Source organism: Schistocerca piceifrons, chromosome 2 (assembly GCF_021461385.2).
Source record: "Schistocerca piceifrons isolate TAMUIC-IGC-003096 chromosome 2, iqSchPice1.1, whole genome shotgun sequence".
Lineage (NCBI taxonomy): Eukaryota > Metazoa > Arthropoda > Insecta > Orthoptera > Acrididae > Schistocerca > Schistocerca piceifrons.
The window spans coordinates 829,246,717-829,266,702 of NC_060139.1; the positions used below are offsets into that span (position 1 = coordinate 829,246,717).

Sequence of the window (19,986 nt, forward strand, 5' to 3'; positions counted from 1 at the left end):
AATACAGACTCTTGTAAAATATGAAACAAGGATTTGACATTTGTTACTGAAATTGTCTTTAGCCATCATGTATCATAGAATTGCATTTTTCTGCAAGCCTGCATAAAATTATCCTAACAAATAGAGAGTAGTGTATAACATTTTCCAAGAGTAATTCAGACAATTGTCTCATTTGTTTGGATGACTATAAAATAAAAGAGCAAAAAAATGTAAATAGAGAACCCCAATCAGTTTCTAGGCTAGATTAATAAAAAAAAATAGCAAGATGGTGGTTTTAATGCTTCAGTAATTCTACCTAGTGTCGTCCCCCCCCACCCCCCCCCCACCCCCACCCCACACACACACACACACACACACACACACACACACACACACACACTTGAGTACAACACACAGAATGTCTGTGAAACTGTCAGAAAAGTCCTTCTCTGGGGTGTTGTTCAATTCAGGGGTCACGTTGGCTTGAATGTTGGCTATATTATCGAAGTGTTGATCCTTTACATGAATTTTTACACTTTGCATTTTGTGATGGGTTCTTGTTGATAACACCAGTTCTCATCAGTTTTTTTTACCAAGTCGCAGCAGGCATTCCCATGTCATTTGTTGACAGTCTGGAGAATGTTTTTAACTCTTGATATAGAGCTGTTATTCCATTGCAATCTGTGACACTGCAACGTTCACACAATAAGGTTGCACAACTATTGCTTAACAATGCCTGCTCACAGCTGACTTATCAAATGCAGTTTACAGTTGTTAGTTCCTGTTGCCACCATAGTTCCTGCACCGACATTACTAAGCCACAATTTCTATATTTAGTTTTAAACAATACTTAAGTTGGTGTAAGGAGTGACACTGCTGGGAATTGGATGACTGGAAATGAGTGATTTGGAGTGAAGAATCATGCTATACCCTGTTGCAGTCAAATGGAAGGGTATGGGTTGGGTGAACAGCTGGAGAACATTACCTGCCATCATGTGGAGTGCCAACAGTGAAAAACAGAGGAAGTGTTTCCATGATATGGGGGTGTTACTTCTGGTTAGGGTATGTTCCCCTTACTGTGATTAAGAAAATGCTACAGGCAGATGAATGTGAACACATTATACAGTATTGTGTACTGAATACAGTAGAGGAGCAGTTTGGAGACCATGACTGTTTGTATCAGCATGACGTTGCACCCAGTCATAAAGCAGTATCTGTGAGATAATGGTTTGTGGACAGTAACATTACCTGAAATGGATCAGCCTGCCCAGGGCCTCCCCTTAACCCAATGGAATACCTTTGTGATAAGTGTGAACACGGACTTCTCTCCAGACCACAGAGTCCTACATCACTACCTTCTCTGGTTTTAACTCTTGAGGAAGTACGGGCTGCTATTTCTCCACAGACACTTCATTGAATGTGCCCCCAGCAGAGTTCAAGCCATCATAAAGGTGAAAGAGTGACATACCCCATATTAATGTGCACTAATAGGAGTCCAGATACTTTTGACCAGATATGTGTGCTAAAGTGTAAGTTTGGTATTAGCAGTGTAGTATTGTATTTTAAAAGGATTATATCATACTGCCAATATCACTTTTTTTAAAAAAAATTCGGATTAGTCATCATACAGACAGTTTTCATGTGTGTGCTTAATTAATGAAACAAGTTTGAGAATCCTTCATCGTCTCCCTTTGTCAAAGAAATTTAAAGTATATATACAGGAGCTTTACATTTTTATTTACAAGTCAAAGTAATTATGGAGGTACCTATATTGTTACAGAAATTACAGTGTAATATGTTAATGATCTACTTAAAGATATGCATTATGAATTGTTTATATGAACTTATATTAAAACTAGTTTCTAATAATGACAATGGTATGGTATCGCAGACTGACATAAGTACATCCAGAGCAGTCCTAGCTGAATCGCTCCAGTTAACATCACCCATCACTCTTTCTCTTACATGGAAAAACAGTCATATCTAATGATACTTAACACACAATTTTAGTAATCTAAGCACCATAAAACCTGTCTCACAATCTGATCCATCCATTGTTAATCACTTTTATAATTGTAGTGCTGCATTGGTAATTACTGTTTCATACTGATTGTTATGGCATAATGTTTTTAATGTGAAATCAAACAATGAGAACTCCTGGTAGGAATATAAGCAATGTAGGAAAAGATAGATTGCTACTTATCGTAACAAAGTTACGTTAAGTTGCAAACAGGCAACATTAAAACATACTTACACAGAGCTTTTGGCCACAGCCTTCATCAGCAAAAGAGAAACACACACCATTAACACACATAAGCAAGCACACATCATTACCAACTTCCTCAGCTCGGACCAGAATGCAGCTATCACTCACGATACAAGCAGCAGTGTCATCCCACGTGATAGTTGCATTGTGGCCCGAGCTGCCAAAGTTAGTGGTCATGTGTGCATGAGTTGTGCTTCCTTGTGTGTGAGTGAATGGTGTGTTTTTCTCTTTTGCTGATGAAGTCTGTGTCCGAAAGCTTTACGTCTGTATCTTTTAATTGTGCCTGTCTGCAACTTAATCTGTGCAGTGTGGTATAGTGGTTAGTGGCACTGGCTGGCGGTCTGTGGGTTGCTGGTTCAAATCTGACCATCGACAATTATTTATTTTGTATTTAAAGGAAGGTCTTTATGTTTATAATGTTTTTCTATCTGGAATATTCGATAGTGTTACAAATACTAGCATTCTTTGTCCAAGATTTGTCCGTTCTGTTTTGTCTGTACAATGGTGTGATAAATAATAAATTTGCTTTGATTCTAAGTGTTATACTTTGTTGACGACCTTGCCTTCAGACTTGGACTTAACTATGGTTTTGACATGACAATATTGCACTCTAGTCAAGGTTTACATAATTTGCCTTCTTTCCATTTTATAATCAGTTACTAAGTAACACCAGAACCTAACTCCAAGAAATGCTCTGTAGCACATTCACCTGCCGAAGTTGTTTCACAATACTTTATCACAACAGATAGTACAAAAGACACATTTTGGAGAGATCTTAATTGTTGTGTATGTTAGCTTCTCTCCATGCTTGATGTTTTTCTTGTTTTCATTCTAAACTTGAGATGTTTAGTGCTTTGTGTATGTTCAATCTGTGGTGTTTAGTAGTTTACGTCCAGTAATCATAATCTTGCTTCATCTGCAATCACTGACATGCAGGAATGAAAGGGCCTGCACAAAAATTTGTGAAAATAATGCTTACATGTGGGTGTTCTCATGTCCACGCATTGCCTCATTGTGCAAGAAGTCTGCTATAGACCCCCTTCTTTGCTTGGTAGCATGTACTGTCTTTGTTGTGGTGAAAAGACAGCAGAAATCAGAAATGCAAAAGCGACTCAGGTAAAGAAGTATCTAAATAACAGATGTACAAGAATACAAAGTTAAGATGTTTTGAGTACAAGAGCACAGCAAGGTTTTAGTTTTCCTGCTTGGGAAACAACAGCAATAAGACTGGCAACAACATTTCATTAGCTAGCAACCAGTGACTTACATGGGCCTACCAGTTTTAACTATTTATGTCACATTTGAAAACAAAGCATTTCAGTGATTATTCCTGAAACTGAGATATACTTAAGGGGGGACATTGGAGAAAATGGTTGTGTTTACATAACCTAACACAGTTTTTGGTGTTTGAAATATAATAGTTCCAAATTTTCCACATTATGTTATGGGCTACATTCTGGAATTTTTTCAAATTTTTTTCTCAGAAAATTTGATCTTGGCATGTTGGAAATTTTTGCAACACATGCTATTACACAAGGAACATTTTCACAAAAATTACTTTACTTACAACTTTCATATTGTGGTAGGTAATTCTTAGTAATCAAATAAGCAAATGTGTGGAACAGGTTTTTGATATCAGTTTTAGAGCTCTTGCAATTTATTTTAAAAAATTATGCGTATGAAACAGAGCAATTTCAGTTTCACAGAAAAGTAAAAAATTTGTACCACAGGAAGTTGTAATACTATGAACAAAGTCTGCAGAAAATTTCACTTTTCTATCTCCAATGTTTTGGGGGAAAATGTTACTTGTACACAAAAAAATGAAAGTTCTGGGAAGTGCACATAAAAGATTTTATAAGGATTTACAGCATAAACTAGTAACTTAATATTGACCATAACCATACATTTGATCTTCATGTACCTGTTTCCTTCTCATCTGATGTTTCTGGCATGCCCTTTTGGGCTATATCCTTCACAGACAGTTCAGAACGTGGAACACACACAGTATCTGTCTTATTCAATAGCTTCTTGGTGAAGCAACCTGCAACAAATCCTAGTCCAGTAAGTGTCCTTATTCTTCCAATGTTACCATGATTAAACACCAGACATGCATCATATGTGGCAATTTTAACAACAGTAGATGAGCTAAATGTTGTTTTTGGGCCTCTCCTCCAAATGAGACTGTTGAAGCTCTCTTTCGGGTTTTGTGTTCCACCATGCATGGGTAGATTTCTTTAACAAATCTGGATGAGCTAGAAACTGGAATGTTGGCTTTATGGCATTTAAGACTGCTTCAGGAAGTCTGTATTTACATGAATAGGTTTTGGTTTCTACGTTTGCCTGCGTATTTTCACCAGGATATATCACACAATTCATGTACTGGCTTCTCATTAGTTGACAACTTGTGACAAAATATTGCCCACACTTTCTTCTGCATTGCCTTCAAATCTCCAGTTTTTGCCTTATTGCTTTGCCATAATTTATTTTCAAATTGCAGATCTCTTTGTCAGTCGAACATTGTGGGCCACCCAGTGGCTTTCCATCTTTGAGTTTTACACCTTTTTTTTCTCGTATCAGTGTCAGAAGTCTCCCACCCATCCTCTTCTGAATGTGCCACACACACTCTAGCTCTTTTCAATGTTGCATCCATGTCCATATGGCTTGCTTTTTAAAACAGATTTGAAAGCACTAGAATCTCAATCACCAAGATATTTCACATATCTAATTCCACACCTCATCTCGCTCCGATGAAATATTAATTTCATTAGCACCATCATAATGCTTGCTGCAGATTATTTTGTGTTTTATGTGCCATTGTCTCTCTTCTTCCTTATTGCACAAATAGAGCAATATTTGGACATCACTGCAAATCCAAAACTTTTACTGTGTCAACACTTCTAACTGATGAAACACCATGTAGGGAGGTGTGGCCCCTTTTCATCCATGTGCTATCACATGAAACACACAGATCTGTAGAAGGCAAAGGGTCATTTAAACCTGTCTGAATGTCTTTGTTAAATAAAACTGCTGCTGACAAACTGCTGTTGCATTGACAAACTGCTGTTGCATTCTGTTCCCAAGGCATCCAGAAGATGATTGTTTAGTGTTTAGTACGAGACAAATGGAGATGGCATATTCATTATTGCACAAAACAAATTGCTACCTTCCATTACAACATGAACACATCTCATCCTATAGCAGAATCTTGTATTGGCTTCATACATCCAATTCTTAGCAGTTGATGTTTTGACTTGAATGTCAGTTTGACAGCTGTCACAAAGCAAGTGCATATTACACACATTACATCTCTGTCATTGCTGTCATATAATCTTAAATATTTATTGCCACAGTTACCACATGTGCACATATTTCTAATAGTAGAACACATGATTTCTAAATCAATTATCCTAAAACCACTATTCACTTTGTCTTTAGTGGACTGAAACTCCACCAATTCCAAGTTTCTTCTGTGAACTGCTCTTCGTCTTAGCTTCCCAATTATCTCCCGCTGAATGTTGTCGACTCACTTGTAGAAACTGTTTATTCACACGTAAATGGTGTGCTTTAGCTTGTTTCTTAAAAACTTTACCACTATATCTTGGCATTGTAAATGGTAAATCATAGAAAAAAAGCTTGAACACAGTCGTAATTCTCATGCTAACAGCAGAACTGAAACGTTTGTATTTCTGCACCACAGGCAATAACAGCTGCCAAAGATAGCTAGTGGAAGGCAAAGATAACACGATGTAAACAGGTCCACAGTGTTCTATACTTTTCCTATGCTTTTATGACAGCAGGAAGTAATAAAGCATCGCAAAAAAGAAGAGTATCATCTAGAAAAGTGGGTGTAGTGTTGCAAAGTGACTGAAACAAGACAGCTTTTTTATCATTTGTAGTTCGAATTAATCTGTGAAAATTTGAGACAGTATTGCTAACATGCTATGGAACTATTTGGTGGAAAAAGTTTTTTTTTACCATTTTTGACCAATTCTGCCTGCGTTCCCCCTTAAGGGAGAGGTTTGAGGTCGTTATGTGAAAGTTAATTAACTTTCATTGCATCATTTGCATTTTATTTTATAAAAAAAGTTTTTCACACAACTTTAATCATGAAAGATTATATGTATTTAATGTTCTCAGATGGAACAAATTTGGGAATTTCATAGAAGCTAGAATGTATTGTAATGGAGGTTGTTCTCTCTACTCCCCCCTCTCCCCCCCCCCCCCCCCCAAAAAAAAAAAGTGTCCTTTGTTTCTATTTGCAGTACTTTGCTGAGGAGCTATACATATCTCATCATTTCTTTTGTTCAGATGTCTGGCTCTTCAGTTGTGCTGTCAAGTTGCCATAGCATAGGTATTCATCCAGAGAAAATATACACTTTTCATAAAATTCTGGCTTGTTCTTTTATGTTTTCCTACTTACAAACTTATGGTATCTTATTCTTTACAGTAATTTGATTGGAGACTTTTATCTAGGACTTGATGCTCAGAACATCACATCTCAAAATTTTTCAAATAATCTTCAGCAGTTGCATTCCATAAGACTATTCTTTGTAATCATGTATAAATTTAAGTGTGCTTCCTTTGGTGTGAACAGAAATTATTGCACATAACTCGCTTCACAGCATCACATCATCACACTACACACACACACATGAACCCCAGGTGCCTGTCGTCTGCTAAAAAGTGCAATGATTCCCATTAAAGGGAGGAAGCAATGTGCCATATAAATGGACTCCATGTCCAGGAAATTATACGTGCACAAATGCGCATGCGTAGTTGCTGTGTTGGAAAGTTATGTGCATGTGCAAAGTTAAAAACAGAAAGGAATCATATAGATGCACCTTAAGAACGAGGATTTTTTTTCAACTCCTCATATAAGGGAACTTGAAAATGTACATTTATGGTAGTGGAGAAATTCTGTCCCCCTCCCCTCTTTCAAAAAAAGATCCTCTTTCCCCCTCCCTTCCCCCTCCCCCTCACTGGCTAACTGATACGGATATGATAACCCCACATTTTGCATCTTGCAATCTTTGTAGCTGTTTGGATCGCAACATGCATTACACGTGGGTTGACTATACTTGGTATAGGAGCATGGCTGCGCTACTGGTTTTAATGTAATGTCTACATAAAATTTGTTCACACTTGAGAGTGTGTTCAAACAGTTGCTCATTGCTAGCAAGATTTTTTTTTCAAATCACTGAATGGAATTGTCTGGATAGTAATAGAACTTGGTCATTGATTTGGAACACAAATGACATGAAACTGCTTAGTCTGAATGTGTTAGTTGCTGCTGGTGAATGAAATATGAGCAATGTCAGTATGCGAACTACTTGCTTGTAAATTACTGGCATCTTATTTTGTCCCCTTAGTGGTATCTGCAGGCCACTTTAAGGTACCACTTGCCAACTTGGTTTCTGGACCTCAAGGGATGCCATTGTGTTGGGATATGCGCTAATTAGTGAATAACACTATTGTTGTGTGTTGATTGTTGATGATCAGCTGAATTGTAAGTCTTATTGCAGTACCATGGCACAGTACACAGTTGGTTTGCTGACAACTGGGTGCTCTGTCACACTTTGCCAAGGTGGCCTGGTTTGCAGCATGTGCTACAGTATGGACACATGTAGCGTTCATATGTTGGTAGCACTCAAGGGCTTCATAACAGACTTTGTATGAAACCCTAGGCAGATCTGAAATTTAACTTTCACCCAATGAGCCACTTAACACCACCACTTTCTTGTGCCTACACATAATATTTTGTGATGACTAACACAATAGTATTTGTACAGAAAAAGCCACTATCCATAGCACATAAATTGCGCTATAACACACAGTGTAAAAGTCCATTCACTCATTTTTGGCAGCTGAGTGCCATTTCTGTTTTCTCATAGTCTCTTGTGACAGTGCGGAAAATACCAATTTGGGGTGTTCTAAATGGTAACTTCGCATCTGCTGCCCTTTTCTACCCCATTTGAATGTCCACCTCATTGGCTTGCTCTGGCCTTCATTCGAGTTACTAATTGCCCCGTATTGTACTATTTTAGATAACTTGCTGACCTGAAGCTCTGACACACTATTAATTGGGTCTGCTGACCAGCTGACTGATGACCTCAGACGTTAAGTCCCATAGTGCTTAGAGCCATCTGCTGACCAGCTCTAGTAGCACAACTGCAACACCACTCATTGATTGGGTTAAAATATCATTCATTTGCTAGTAACATTGCCTCTTCCCTCTTATGTGCAGCCTCTGTGTATCATTTATGCACACATTGTGTAACACTGGGAACAGCTGACTGTCGCCAGCCATCCAACATGTTCCATGCACATCAGCACCACTGTTTCACTTAGTCAAACAGTTAGGCAAATGCTGTTATTTGGCACTTGGCTGGCATTCTTAGGTGTCAAAATGCTACTTTTATTTGCTTTAGTGAAGCTAATTTATACACTTCATAAATAACACTAATGACATTTGCAGAAAGTGTTACATCAACCTTTTTGGTGTTCCTCAATTAACATTTTAAAATTAGTACTGTGTATAGATTATTATAATTACTACAATTTTTGAGTGTTCCATTCTTAACGGTCATTAATATTTGTGTTCTTTCTTCATGTTGTGGTAGTGAACTACCTTTATGGATGACCTTAAATTCTGTTGCGTGGAGGAGACTTAACACTTTTTTTGATGGGAATGTAACAATTGCAGAAATTTCCTGAGTGTGCTTTTTATTTATTTTTTTTAAATATCTACGATTTCTTTAGTAATGTCTCATTATGCTATGTCACAGTCCCCATACCTTCTTGGTGATTTTATCTGGTTTCTACTACTCGTCGTCACTGTGAGATTTGATGCAGTGGTTAAGGCATTTCATCATTGAAGGTATATTAAACCCTAACCACTCTTCTTAATCCTGCTCTCGTTCCATATTACTCATTATTCACTTCTTTTTATTTTGGGATTTTATTGTTTTCTGCCCTACTCTAAGTGACAAAACTACCAGGAAACGTGAAATGGATGACAAATGTACATAATAACTTTTTGAATATCTGAAATAATTTTAGGTAGCAGAGCTTTTTCTGACATTTTGACTGGCAACATTTAACATTGCAATCATTTATGTTAGTAAGTTACTAAATTTTATAGGCAATAAGTGTGCATCATTGTTGTAAGATTTGAACTTAAGACCGACTATGACGGCCCACTTGATTCAGCAACTGGATTCTTTTTGTCACTACTGAGCCACTGGTTTCCATGCTCCTAAAATTCTTCTGAATAGTTCAGAAGTTTGTTTTGCTGTAATACACTATTATAAGCCATTTGAATTTGTTTCCTTGTTTGTAGGTATGTTCCCGCCCAGGAAGTTGATCTTACCACGGAAGAGAAAGGACGACAACCTGTACGATACATTAAAAAAACATGTGAGTACCTTGAGTTGGGGGGGCGGGGCATTTGTTTTTCTTTCCATTTTTTTTTCTTCGGATTCTAAAGTGATTCCTCATTCTTAGTTATTACTTTCACATAGAAGACCAAAAGCTTCTCTCTACCCTTTTGTTGAACTTTCCAGTTCCGAAACAGATAGTAACAAGAGGTGTAAACCAAAGATAATCCTGAATGTAAGAATTGCTGCATGCAAAAAGATATACTTCTCTTGTCCAGTAGTGACATTAGCTGTCAGGTGGATAGTACGATAATATAGGAATAAAAACTACACCCTCTAGTGTTAAAAAGTAATTGAAACTGCTGAAAGTAATAAGATGCGAGAGCTGAGGGGATTTATTTATTTATTTATTACTTTTTTTACATTTGATGCTGTGTACGCTGGAATTTCACTTTCATCTAGGACTTTTTGTGTACAGATGCCTCTCATATAGTGAATGTTTTAACTAGTTAGAGAAAAAAATACGTACCTTTCATTTTTCATCTCTTGCTAACATATAACAGCCTTGAAATTTTGGCTGTGGGCAGACAGCTAGATTCTGACATTTTAGTTTCTCAAAAGTATTTGACATTTTAGCATAGTAATGACTTGCGTTAAATATGTAATTGTAAGGCATTTCAAAGAATTATTGGCCTTAGAGAATTCAAGATGATTAGTACGTAACTCATGGGAAGTAAATGTTCACAAGAAATATGGTTAGTAGTGAAAGAATGTTTGATAACATTGACAAAGTTTTCATACCCTGTCTGACCGGAAAAAAAGAAGAAGAAACCAAATGGTTGGATGTCGTCATGACTTTGTACATGTACACACCATAGGCAGGTTTGTGAATGATCGAGAGTTCTTTGTGTCAGGTAAAATGGCCAACTTAGTGCATTGGTGTTGTTCATGTTTAATGTTGTTACCAGGTCTAGTATGGTATGTAAGGGGGTGTGAAAAGTTTCTGACTTCGAGAGATAACTATGAAGAGGATGGAAATGCCACATACTTGCGAGACAGCATTAGCAGCACCTGATAGGACCGTATTGTGGGTCTCCATTTGCCCAACAGGTCAAATCGAGTATTATCCTGATTTGTAACCTATTTGAATATGATGGTGAACCAAAGTTGGACTGCATGGGTATGTGAAACCAAGCATACTCGTTCACTAGTTTCTGGTCGACCACTTCTGACCACTGCAGGGGAGGATCACCATATTGTGTGTCAAGCTCTCCACATCTGCACCTGGCATTCAAGAATAAGTAATGGACCCCCTGCAACATTCTACCATCCCACATCATTGGTCAGAGACCAGTTGAAACTAATCTATGGATTACAGTCCCTTGTGTAGGCTGCCATTAATACCACAACATACACAACTGTATATGGAGTGGTGCTGTGATGGGGAAGCGCGGACTGCTGATAAATAGCAGCACATTGTATTCAGAAATGTATGGCAGTTCTGCACTACTGCAGATGACCATTGGCGATAATAGCAGCAACATGTTATTCCTGGTATCAGACTGTGGGGAGCTGCCATGTATGACTTTGGATCACACCTGGTAGTGACTGATGGAACTCTTGATGACACAATGGTACATCAGGGACATCCTATGTTCTCATTTGTTACCTCTCACGTGACGGTATCATGATGCCATTTTTCAAAAAGACAATGCTCGCCCATACATGGTAGGTACGCACGTGTGTGAACTGTGTGTATGATGTATTCATGTGGCTAGCAAGATCCACTGATGTGTCCCCAATACAACATGTTTGGGACTAGCTTGGACATCAGATCTGTTCAGAGCCAGTATCCAGAATATCAGAGACCAGTTTCAACAGTTGGGGCCAAATTGGCTTAGGAGAGGTTGCAATGGTCTTATGACACCCTTTCCAATTGATCTGCATGCATCCAGGCCAAAAGGGGTCAAACATCATAGTGATCTCTGTCGATACGTATCCTGGACAAGAAAACTTCTGTTTTGGAAGGTATTTTTACATTGATACAGAGACCATACTGCTTCTGGCAATGTTGGGTAATTACACTATTGGCCATTCAAATTGCTAAACAAAGAAGAAATGCAGATGATAAATGGGTATTCATTGGACAAATATATTATACTAGAACTGACATGTGATTACATTTTCACACAATTTGGGTGAATAGATGCTGAGAAATCAGTACCCAGAATAAACACCTCTGGCCGTAATAACAGCCTTGATACTCCTGGGCATTGAGTCAAACACGGCTTGGATGGCGTAACAGGTACAGCTGCCCATGCAGCTTCAACACGATACCACAGTTCATCAAGAGTAGTGACTGGCGAATTGTGACAAGCCAGTTGCTCGGCCACCATTGACCAGACGTTTTCAATTGGTGAGAGATCTGGAGATTGTGCTGGCCAGGGCAGCAGTCGAACATTTTCTGTATCCTGAAAGGCCCGTACAGGACCTGCAACATGTGGTTGTGCATTATCCTGCTGAAATATAGGGTTTCACAGGGATCGAATGAAGGGTAGAGCCACGGATCGTAACACATCTGAAGTGTAATGTCCACTTTTCAAAGTGCCGTCTATGCGAACAAGAGGTGATCCAGATGTGTAACCAATGGCACCCCATACCATCAAGCTGAGTGACACGCCAGTATGGCGATGACGAATGCACGCTTCCAATGTGCATTCGCCGCGATGTCGCCAAACACGGATGCGACCATCACGATGCTGTAAACAGAATCTGGATTCATCCAAAACAATGAAGTTTTGCCATTCATGCATCCAGGTTCATCGTTGAGTACACCATCGCAGGTGCACCTGTCTGTGATGCAGCGTCAAGGGTAACTGCAGCCATGGTCACCGAGCTGATAGTTCATGCCGCTGTAAATGTCGTCGAACTGTTCGTGCAGATGGTTGTTGTCTTGCAAATGTCCCCATCTGTTGACTTGGGGATCGAGACGTGGCTGCACCATCCGTTACAGCCATGCGGATAAGATGCCTGTCGTCTCTACTGCTAGTGATACGAGGCCATTGGGATCCAGCACGGCATTCCATATTACCCTCCTGAACCCAGCAATGTCGCGATACAATAAACCGCAATTGCGATAGGCTACAATCCGACCTTTATCAAAGTCGGAAATGTGATGGTACACATTTCTCCTCCTTACACGAGGCATCACAACGTCGTTTCACCAGGCAATGCCAGTCAACTGCTGTTTGTGTATGAGAAATCAGTTGGAATCTTTCCTCATGTCAGCACGTTGTAGGTGTCGCCACTGGTGCCAATCTTGTGTGAATGCTCTGAAAAGCTAATCATTTGCATAGCACAGCATCTTCTTCCTGTCTGTTAAATTTCACATCTGTAGCGCGTCACCTTCATGGTGTAGCAATTTTAATGGCCAATAGTGTACTATGTATCAGTGAGTTTGTTTGTGAAATTTGCAGGAAAGATATGTGGCTATTAGTTGAACTCCCTCTTTCTCCCTGCTTTGCATAACACTTGTGCCTTACATTAAGATAACTGTTATTTAAAGAAGACTATCTACAGCTTTGCCACCATATGGTGCATGGCAGGGATATCTTGTACCATTGCTAGTCATTTTCATTCCTGTTCCACTTGCAAATGGAGTTGTGGATAAAAGTTTGTCTATATGGTTCCTTATGAACTCAGATTATCTTCATTTGGTCCTTCTGTGAGATGTGTGATGGTTGCAGTAGAATCGTTCTGCAGTCTGCTGCAAAGCCAGTTCTTCAAATGTTCTCAATAATGTTTCATGAGAAGAATATTATCTTCCCTCCAGGGATTCTTTTTTAGTTTATGAAACATTTATGTAATACTCACATGTTGATCAAACCTACTGCTAACAAATGGCCTCTGAACTGCTTGTATGTCTTGCTTTAATGTGACCTGGTGGGGAAAGCACTTGACCAGTACACAGGAATGGGTCGCACAGTTGTTCCATACATGGTCTCCTTTATAGATTAGCAACAGTTTCCTAGAGTTCTCTCAATAAACCGAAGTTGATAATACACCTTCTGTACAGCTAACCATATGTTCTTGTTCTATTGCGTATCGCTTTGCAGCATTACACCTAAGTATTTAATCGATGTGACTCTGTCAAGCAGCACACTACTAATACTGCATTCAAACCCTTACATTTTTCTGCATTTAGAAAGCATCATGTGTGGCTCAAGCAACTCAGTAAGTCAGCGTATGCCTGTTCTGTATTGATATTCTTTACCTTAAACATTGTAGCAAGTGACAGTTGCTGTATATTGTAGTATGTAATACTTGTCTCTACTTCCTAACACTTGTGTCTACTTCTTTTTTGACGTGTTTTGTTGATCTGCTTTTCAGATTCCCCTCCCCCATTGTTGTTGACACCAGAAGTACTCCTCCTAAGAGTATCAACTAATCTGTGGGCAATATCTTTGGCATGATTTCTGTATTCATTTTCGTTGTTTTTGGGATACAGGAGAATTTACCATTGGACCTGTGTTTTGCCGCAACAGTGTATTGCCTCCTGTGTAACTGTTGCTTTCCTGCAGTTTATAATTTGAAACCGTAAATTTATAACTGATTTTGATACAAATGATCATGTGTGGATGCATTAATAGTAAGTGTAGGATGTGTGATGAACCTTTTGCAGTTATGTGATTGGTTTTGATCAGTTGTCACTGAACATATTGTTCCTAATTATAATCTTCTTGTGAATAGATGCCTAAGGATGGTCTGCTTTGATCAATTACCACAGAACACATAGTCCCTAATTATAGTCATTTTTATTGGGTGTAGATGTGTGAGGATGATCTTTTGTTTGCTTGAAACTACTAGTGTTCCAATAAAGAAGTAACGTAACAAATACCTGACAAAATCATGTGTTTTTTTTTAAATGTTTTAAAGCTCTAAATCACCATCACCACAAAGTAATGGTTGATAAAGATTATTTGTTTCAATACTTTCCATTATTTCTGACAATCACTTGCACAGTACCTTAGTATTGGTGTGGCAGTTAATGACATTATTTCTTGAATTTCATTTTTGATTGGCCATTGGGGAAACAAACATAAACTTAAATTTTCTGTTCTCATTCATGACAATTTCCTAGTTTTGGGATAAGACCTAGTAACATCAGTAACTATTTGATTCCGAGACAGAGTTGTTCAGTGTTACGGAATTCAAAGCCTCTTATTTTAAGTTTTTGGTCCAGAGATCAAGGCTTTTTAGCCCAAATATCTCCAATGCTTCCTTGCTTTCATGTCATAATTCATCAATGGTACATATACAGTTAGGACAGGTCAGGAGATTTTCCGTATCCTGATAGTCACCAGAATCCCATCTGTCATTGTATTAATCTATAAGGCCCCTTGGTCACGTTCGCTCGTTCAGAAGCTACAGTGGTACTGTCATTACCCTCATTCCTAGAATTTATAGCCTAGCAGAATTCCACAAGGCAGAATACCCACTGTACCTCATAGTAAATGGAAACAGCTGAATGACATTATCTGTTGACACAACATTTGACTTTCAAATTACAGCATCTAGTTGCAAAGTTTGTGAAGGATTCTACACATTTTGTGGAAATACTTCATATGACGTCAACAGACTTATTTGTGAGTTTTGACATTAAATCATTATTTACAAATGTTCCTACACAAGAAGTTTTGGACCAGGTGGAAGAGAAGATATCACCAAACAGAGCAGAGCTAGTGAAACATTGCCTACAATCCAGCTGTTTCAAATGGTGAAGAGTTTTAATAAACAAGAGTAGCAGTGGATTCTTCTTTGTCCACTTTTGCTCAAAATACCTTCATCGTCATTAGGCCACACAGAGAGGACACATTTCCTTATTTCTACAAGTCTCTCAACAGCATCCATCCTGAAATCAGTTTCACTGTGGAAAGAGAGGTTGCTCATGGTTTACCTTTCATTTATATCCTGATGGAAAGTTAGGACACAAATTATACAAGAAATGCAGAAGATACTTGCATGTGGATCCTCAGCACCACCCTCTGCAGTAAGAGAAAGTTCTCAGAACATTGACAGCTAGAACATATCTTGTCAATGATGAAGAAAAGTTAAAATGAGAATTAAGTCATCTAAGGAAAACATTGACGTCGAATAGCTATTGATGCTAAGTCAGCAGATAGGGGGCTGACTGAAATGTAAAAGAGTAACAAATAGGAAAGAGAGAGAACAGATAACATGACAATAATTGGTGTACTTTGTCGCAAATAATGAGCATGATTGATTGAATTAGAAATATCCTCTGTCACAAAGGTCAAAAGCTAATTTTTTTTCAAGTGACCATAAAATAAAAGATGAGTTGACATTGATAAAAGACCAACCATATCCACCACAGACTGTTGCAGTAGACAGAATTAAGCCCAAGTGTGATAAAATATTCAAGGGGGAGACATGTTGTACAGGTAAAGAATGGTAAAAGATGACTAGCACCACGTGTGGCTCAAGCAACTCTTCATTCAAGATACAGATTTTTTTTCCTAATGTCCTTATTTTAGCTAAATCACCACAAATATCTAACAAAAAGTCATACAGACAGTTGAAATTGCTAAAAACCCTATGCAAATATAATCAGCCATCACTTGCACCCACCCCACCCCCCTTCCTCCCAGCTAATGGAATGCCACTAAATGCTTCCTCCAGTTGTGGAAATGTAATTGAATAGTCAGTCATAAATATTTACACCAACAAATTCACTAAATACTCTCTTTAAGTTTGAGAAACTTCAACAGTGTTCAGTTATTTCCTTGGAGGAGACCACAGTAAGAAAGCTGAAACGTCAGGTCCAAAAATTTGGGATGGAATTGTGTGGTACCAAATCTCAAGAACTTTTTACTTCATCGACATTGGCCGTGAAAGACAACATTCTTATATAACTTGTCCCAAACCTGAGATTCATCAACTTCAGCTTGCATGTTCCTCATAATCATGACCAATATTTTTATATAAAGTGAACATTTCTGTGTTTTAAATGTTTCTAATGAATAATTAGCATGCGCGATAATAATATATGTACATCATCTCAACTGTTAACATTCTATGCCCTTTGTGTTTCAGTGATATCTGGAAGAGTACTAAATCTTATAAACTACAATGAACAAGCTTATTTCTGCACAGATGAATTTGTTAGAAGTTTTTCTAAATTTAGTGGAAGACATGTCTTATTAAAAATTCTCGATACTACTGGCATGACTCTACCATTCGTTGAAGTAAATAGAACAGATAACTTTGAAATGTTTCAGATGCTGGACAAGTAAGTTTTTAGAAGTACTGTCTTTTATAAATTATGTTCATGGCTTTGTAAGTAATTCTCATTTGAAAACTGCATTATTTCTATCCCAAGGAATGTATATATAATCCATACATAACAGAACCACATTTTCTGAAATATTTTTTAGTAGAAATACAATATCTCTAGTTTGGTAGTCATTGTTGATCTTGATATTTAACATTGTTTCAGAAATTTTACATTAAGCACTGTATTTTACTTGCTGAATTTAATTTTAAAACACTAATGGAAATTCCTGGATGGAAAAATACGGCAACCACTCACCCATAGCAGACTGCTGTGTGCAGCACAAAAACATGTCATGGGAAACAGTATTCATACTATCTTGGAGCTCTTGCTCTTTTTATAGTAAAAGTGCACAAATTCACACAAATACCCAAACATATAGAGAGAGAATGCCCACATGGGGAGGTGGGAGAAAGAGTGGTGTAAGAAGCCACTACACACCTGGACAGGGAAGGAGTTGGGGAGTGATGTAGACAAAAGAGAGGAGGAGAAAGATAACGTAAGGCAATGGGAAACAGGTTAGTGGAAGTTTCAGCTGGGGGACTGAGAAAGTGTAGGATATGCAGAGAAACAGTTAACACCTACATAGTTCAGAGAAACTTGTACTGGAAGAGAATATCCAAGTGGCCCAAGTAGTGAAGAAGCTGTTGCATTAATTAGCGTTGTGGTATGCAGCATTTTGACAACTAGTTGGATAAGTCTGATGTTTGCCACAGTTTAGTTGTGGCCATTTGTACAAGTAGACCGTTGATTACTTGTCATGCCCACACAGAATTTCGTACAAAAGTACAGCATAGTTCAAATATAACACATCTGCTTTCACACATGGCGCTGCCGTGTATTGTGTCTGGATTACAATAGGAGATGGTGGGGGGGGGGGGGGGGGGGGGGAGACGACACTTACGGCATCTGACCACAAGGGAATGACCCATGAGGTGCAGGATTGAAATAGGGGTGGACAAGGATATTCTGTAGGTTGGATGGGTGATGGGACACTACTTTAATGTGGGTCCAATTTTGGGTAGGAGGATATCTCTCATGTTTGGCCACGATGATGAGTAATCCAAACCCTGGCGAAGGATGTGGTTGAGCTTTTCAAGACCAGGGTGATACTGGGTGATCAGAGGCATGTTGGCTGGTTAAGAGGGTTACTGGTGTCAGAGTAGGTGGTGGCACGGGAGATCTGTTTATGGATGAATTGGATAGCAGATTGTGTGTCAGTAGAGGCCCTGGTAAGGTTTTCATCACATTTCAACAACTGCTTTCCACTGCAGATGTGGCATCCACTAGTGGCAAGGCTGTGAGGAAGAGATTTCTTGACATGGAGCAGGTGATAGATGTCAGAGTGAGTCACTGTTGGCAAACCCTACGATGCTATAGATCTGATGTCTGGTGAGAAGCAGGTAACAATTTGGTTTATTGACATAAGACATCAACCAGAATGATTTACCCATTGAATCAAGCGTATAAACATTTGATAAGTGGTCAAGAGATTAGAAAGACGAACTATATAGCCTTTGCACACGTGGGTGTACATATAAAAGCGTAATATGAACTTCTCATGGACATGGCTAGTGACTATGAAAATAGTCTGTCATTTGAAGGCAGGTCTCCAGAAAAGCAAGAGTGAACACCAATACTTTGGCCAAAGCATGTAATGGTTGGAAATAGCTCGCTGTGAATGTGAAATCTGTGCAATGGAACTCTGGTATAAATGAACTAGCTACATGTTCCCCACGCCTCGTGCAGTAGCGACTGGAAATTCTGAGTCCAGTTTGGCCTCTTTACTTTGCTCTGAGTCGGAGACATGTCTCTATGTGAATGTCTTCTGTTGCTGCCTAAACTGAGAAGTGTTCTTGACGGCGTCCCTGAAGCAAATATACTCTGTGATGTCTCACTGGCTGATTGTAGCAGACTTTGCACAGTCCAGTCAATAACTAGAAGTTAAACAGCTTCCTATTTTTGCAGATTGTGTCAAGGTTTTGTTAACCAATAATAGTGTGATACAGGAAGGAAGGCAGAAAATCTCACACACTTCATAACAGATTTTCAGCCCCAATCAGCTAAAAAACTTGCACATAGGCACTTGTGAGGAAATTGCACCTCCTATCGAAATAATTACTTTGAACCAATCACAGGACCCCTTACTCAGATTTAAACGAACATTCCTGTGTGGCACGACACCATCAATAGCTGGACCCACAGTCTGAAGCTCTGTGTTTTCACCTGGCCTTCAGATCTTACCCCGCCAAAAAGGCCTGCTTATAGTGTATTCTACAGTGCAGTTTTTATTGAACTCAGTCCACCCATTGCTCTGGTTCTAGATGTTGACAGAATGGCAACATTATTGCTCCCATTTGAGCCTCTGGGCTCGCGTATTTAGCTGTCTTTTCTCTATGCCTCTGACATCGTTCCTGTAGAGGGGATAAGTGGAGTGCTCCTTAATAATTACAATGCCAACTTTCCTCAGCCCACTTCATTCTTACATACAGGTTAGGAGGCACTGTTGTAACTGCAACGTATGGGTTCTTCAAAGCACATCAGTGCCCTGTGCTGCCCTGATCACTTCACAGCTGTAAACAGTGCCTGCTGGGCTATGCTTTCTCATCTGTGAGTGGCATCATTAACCTGCCTCACAGAATTGTTTGCTAAATATTAATATTGCCCACACCTGCCATCTGGTGTGACAATCGGTCCCTTAACTACTACCCTTTAGCCATAGCTGTGCAAAATTTTCAGGAATTCCCCAAATCCATGCCTTTACTTGACTTGTGCAGTAACAGTTGTGATCGTCTATACTTTCCCAGGTTAAATGTGATCAGTAAGCAAGTGATTCAAATACTCACCCTTTTATAGAGTCACAAGAAAGAGAGACTGCCAGTACTCATGGAATCCTGGCAAATGACTGACAAAATCACATTTGTTGATCTGAAAACTGGCTACAAAAATTGTAGGGTTCCAGGCTTTGGAAATCATGTTGGAGGTCAACAGATTCATATGTTAGGTGTCACTTG

The 19,986-nt window shown here is 38.8% G+C and overlaps 1 protein-coding gene across 1 annotated transcript in view; it reads left to right on the top strand.

Annotated features, from left to right (window-relative positions):
* The window catches only part of LOC124775120, a 302,473-nt gene that overhangs the window by 254,777 nt on the left and 27,710 nt on the right, over positions 1 to 19,986 (top strand). The window contains exons 17-18 of the mRNA XM_047249959.1: positions 9,585 to 9,661; positions 16,735 to 16,930. Of these exons, the coding sequence (XP_047105915.1) occupies positions 9,585 to 9,661; positions 16,735 to 16,930 (273 nt within the window). The remainder of the gene's footprint in view (positions 1 to 9,584; positions 9,662 to 16,734; positions 16,931 to 19,986) is intronic.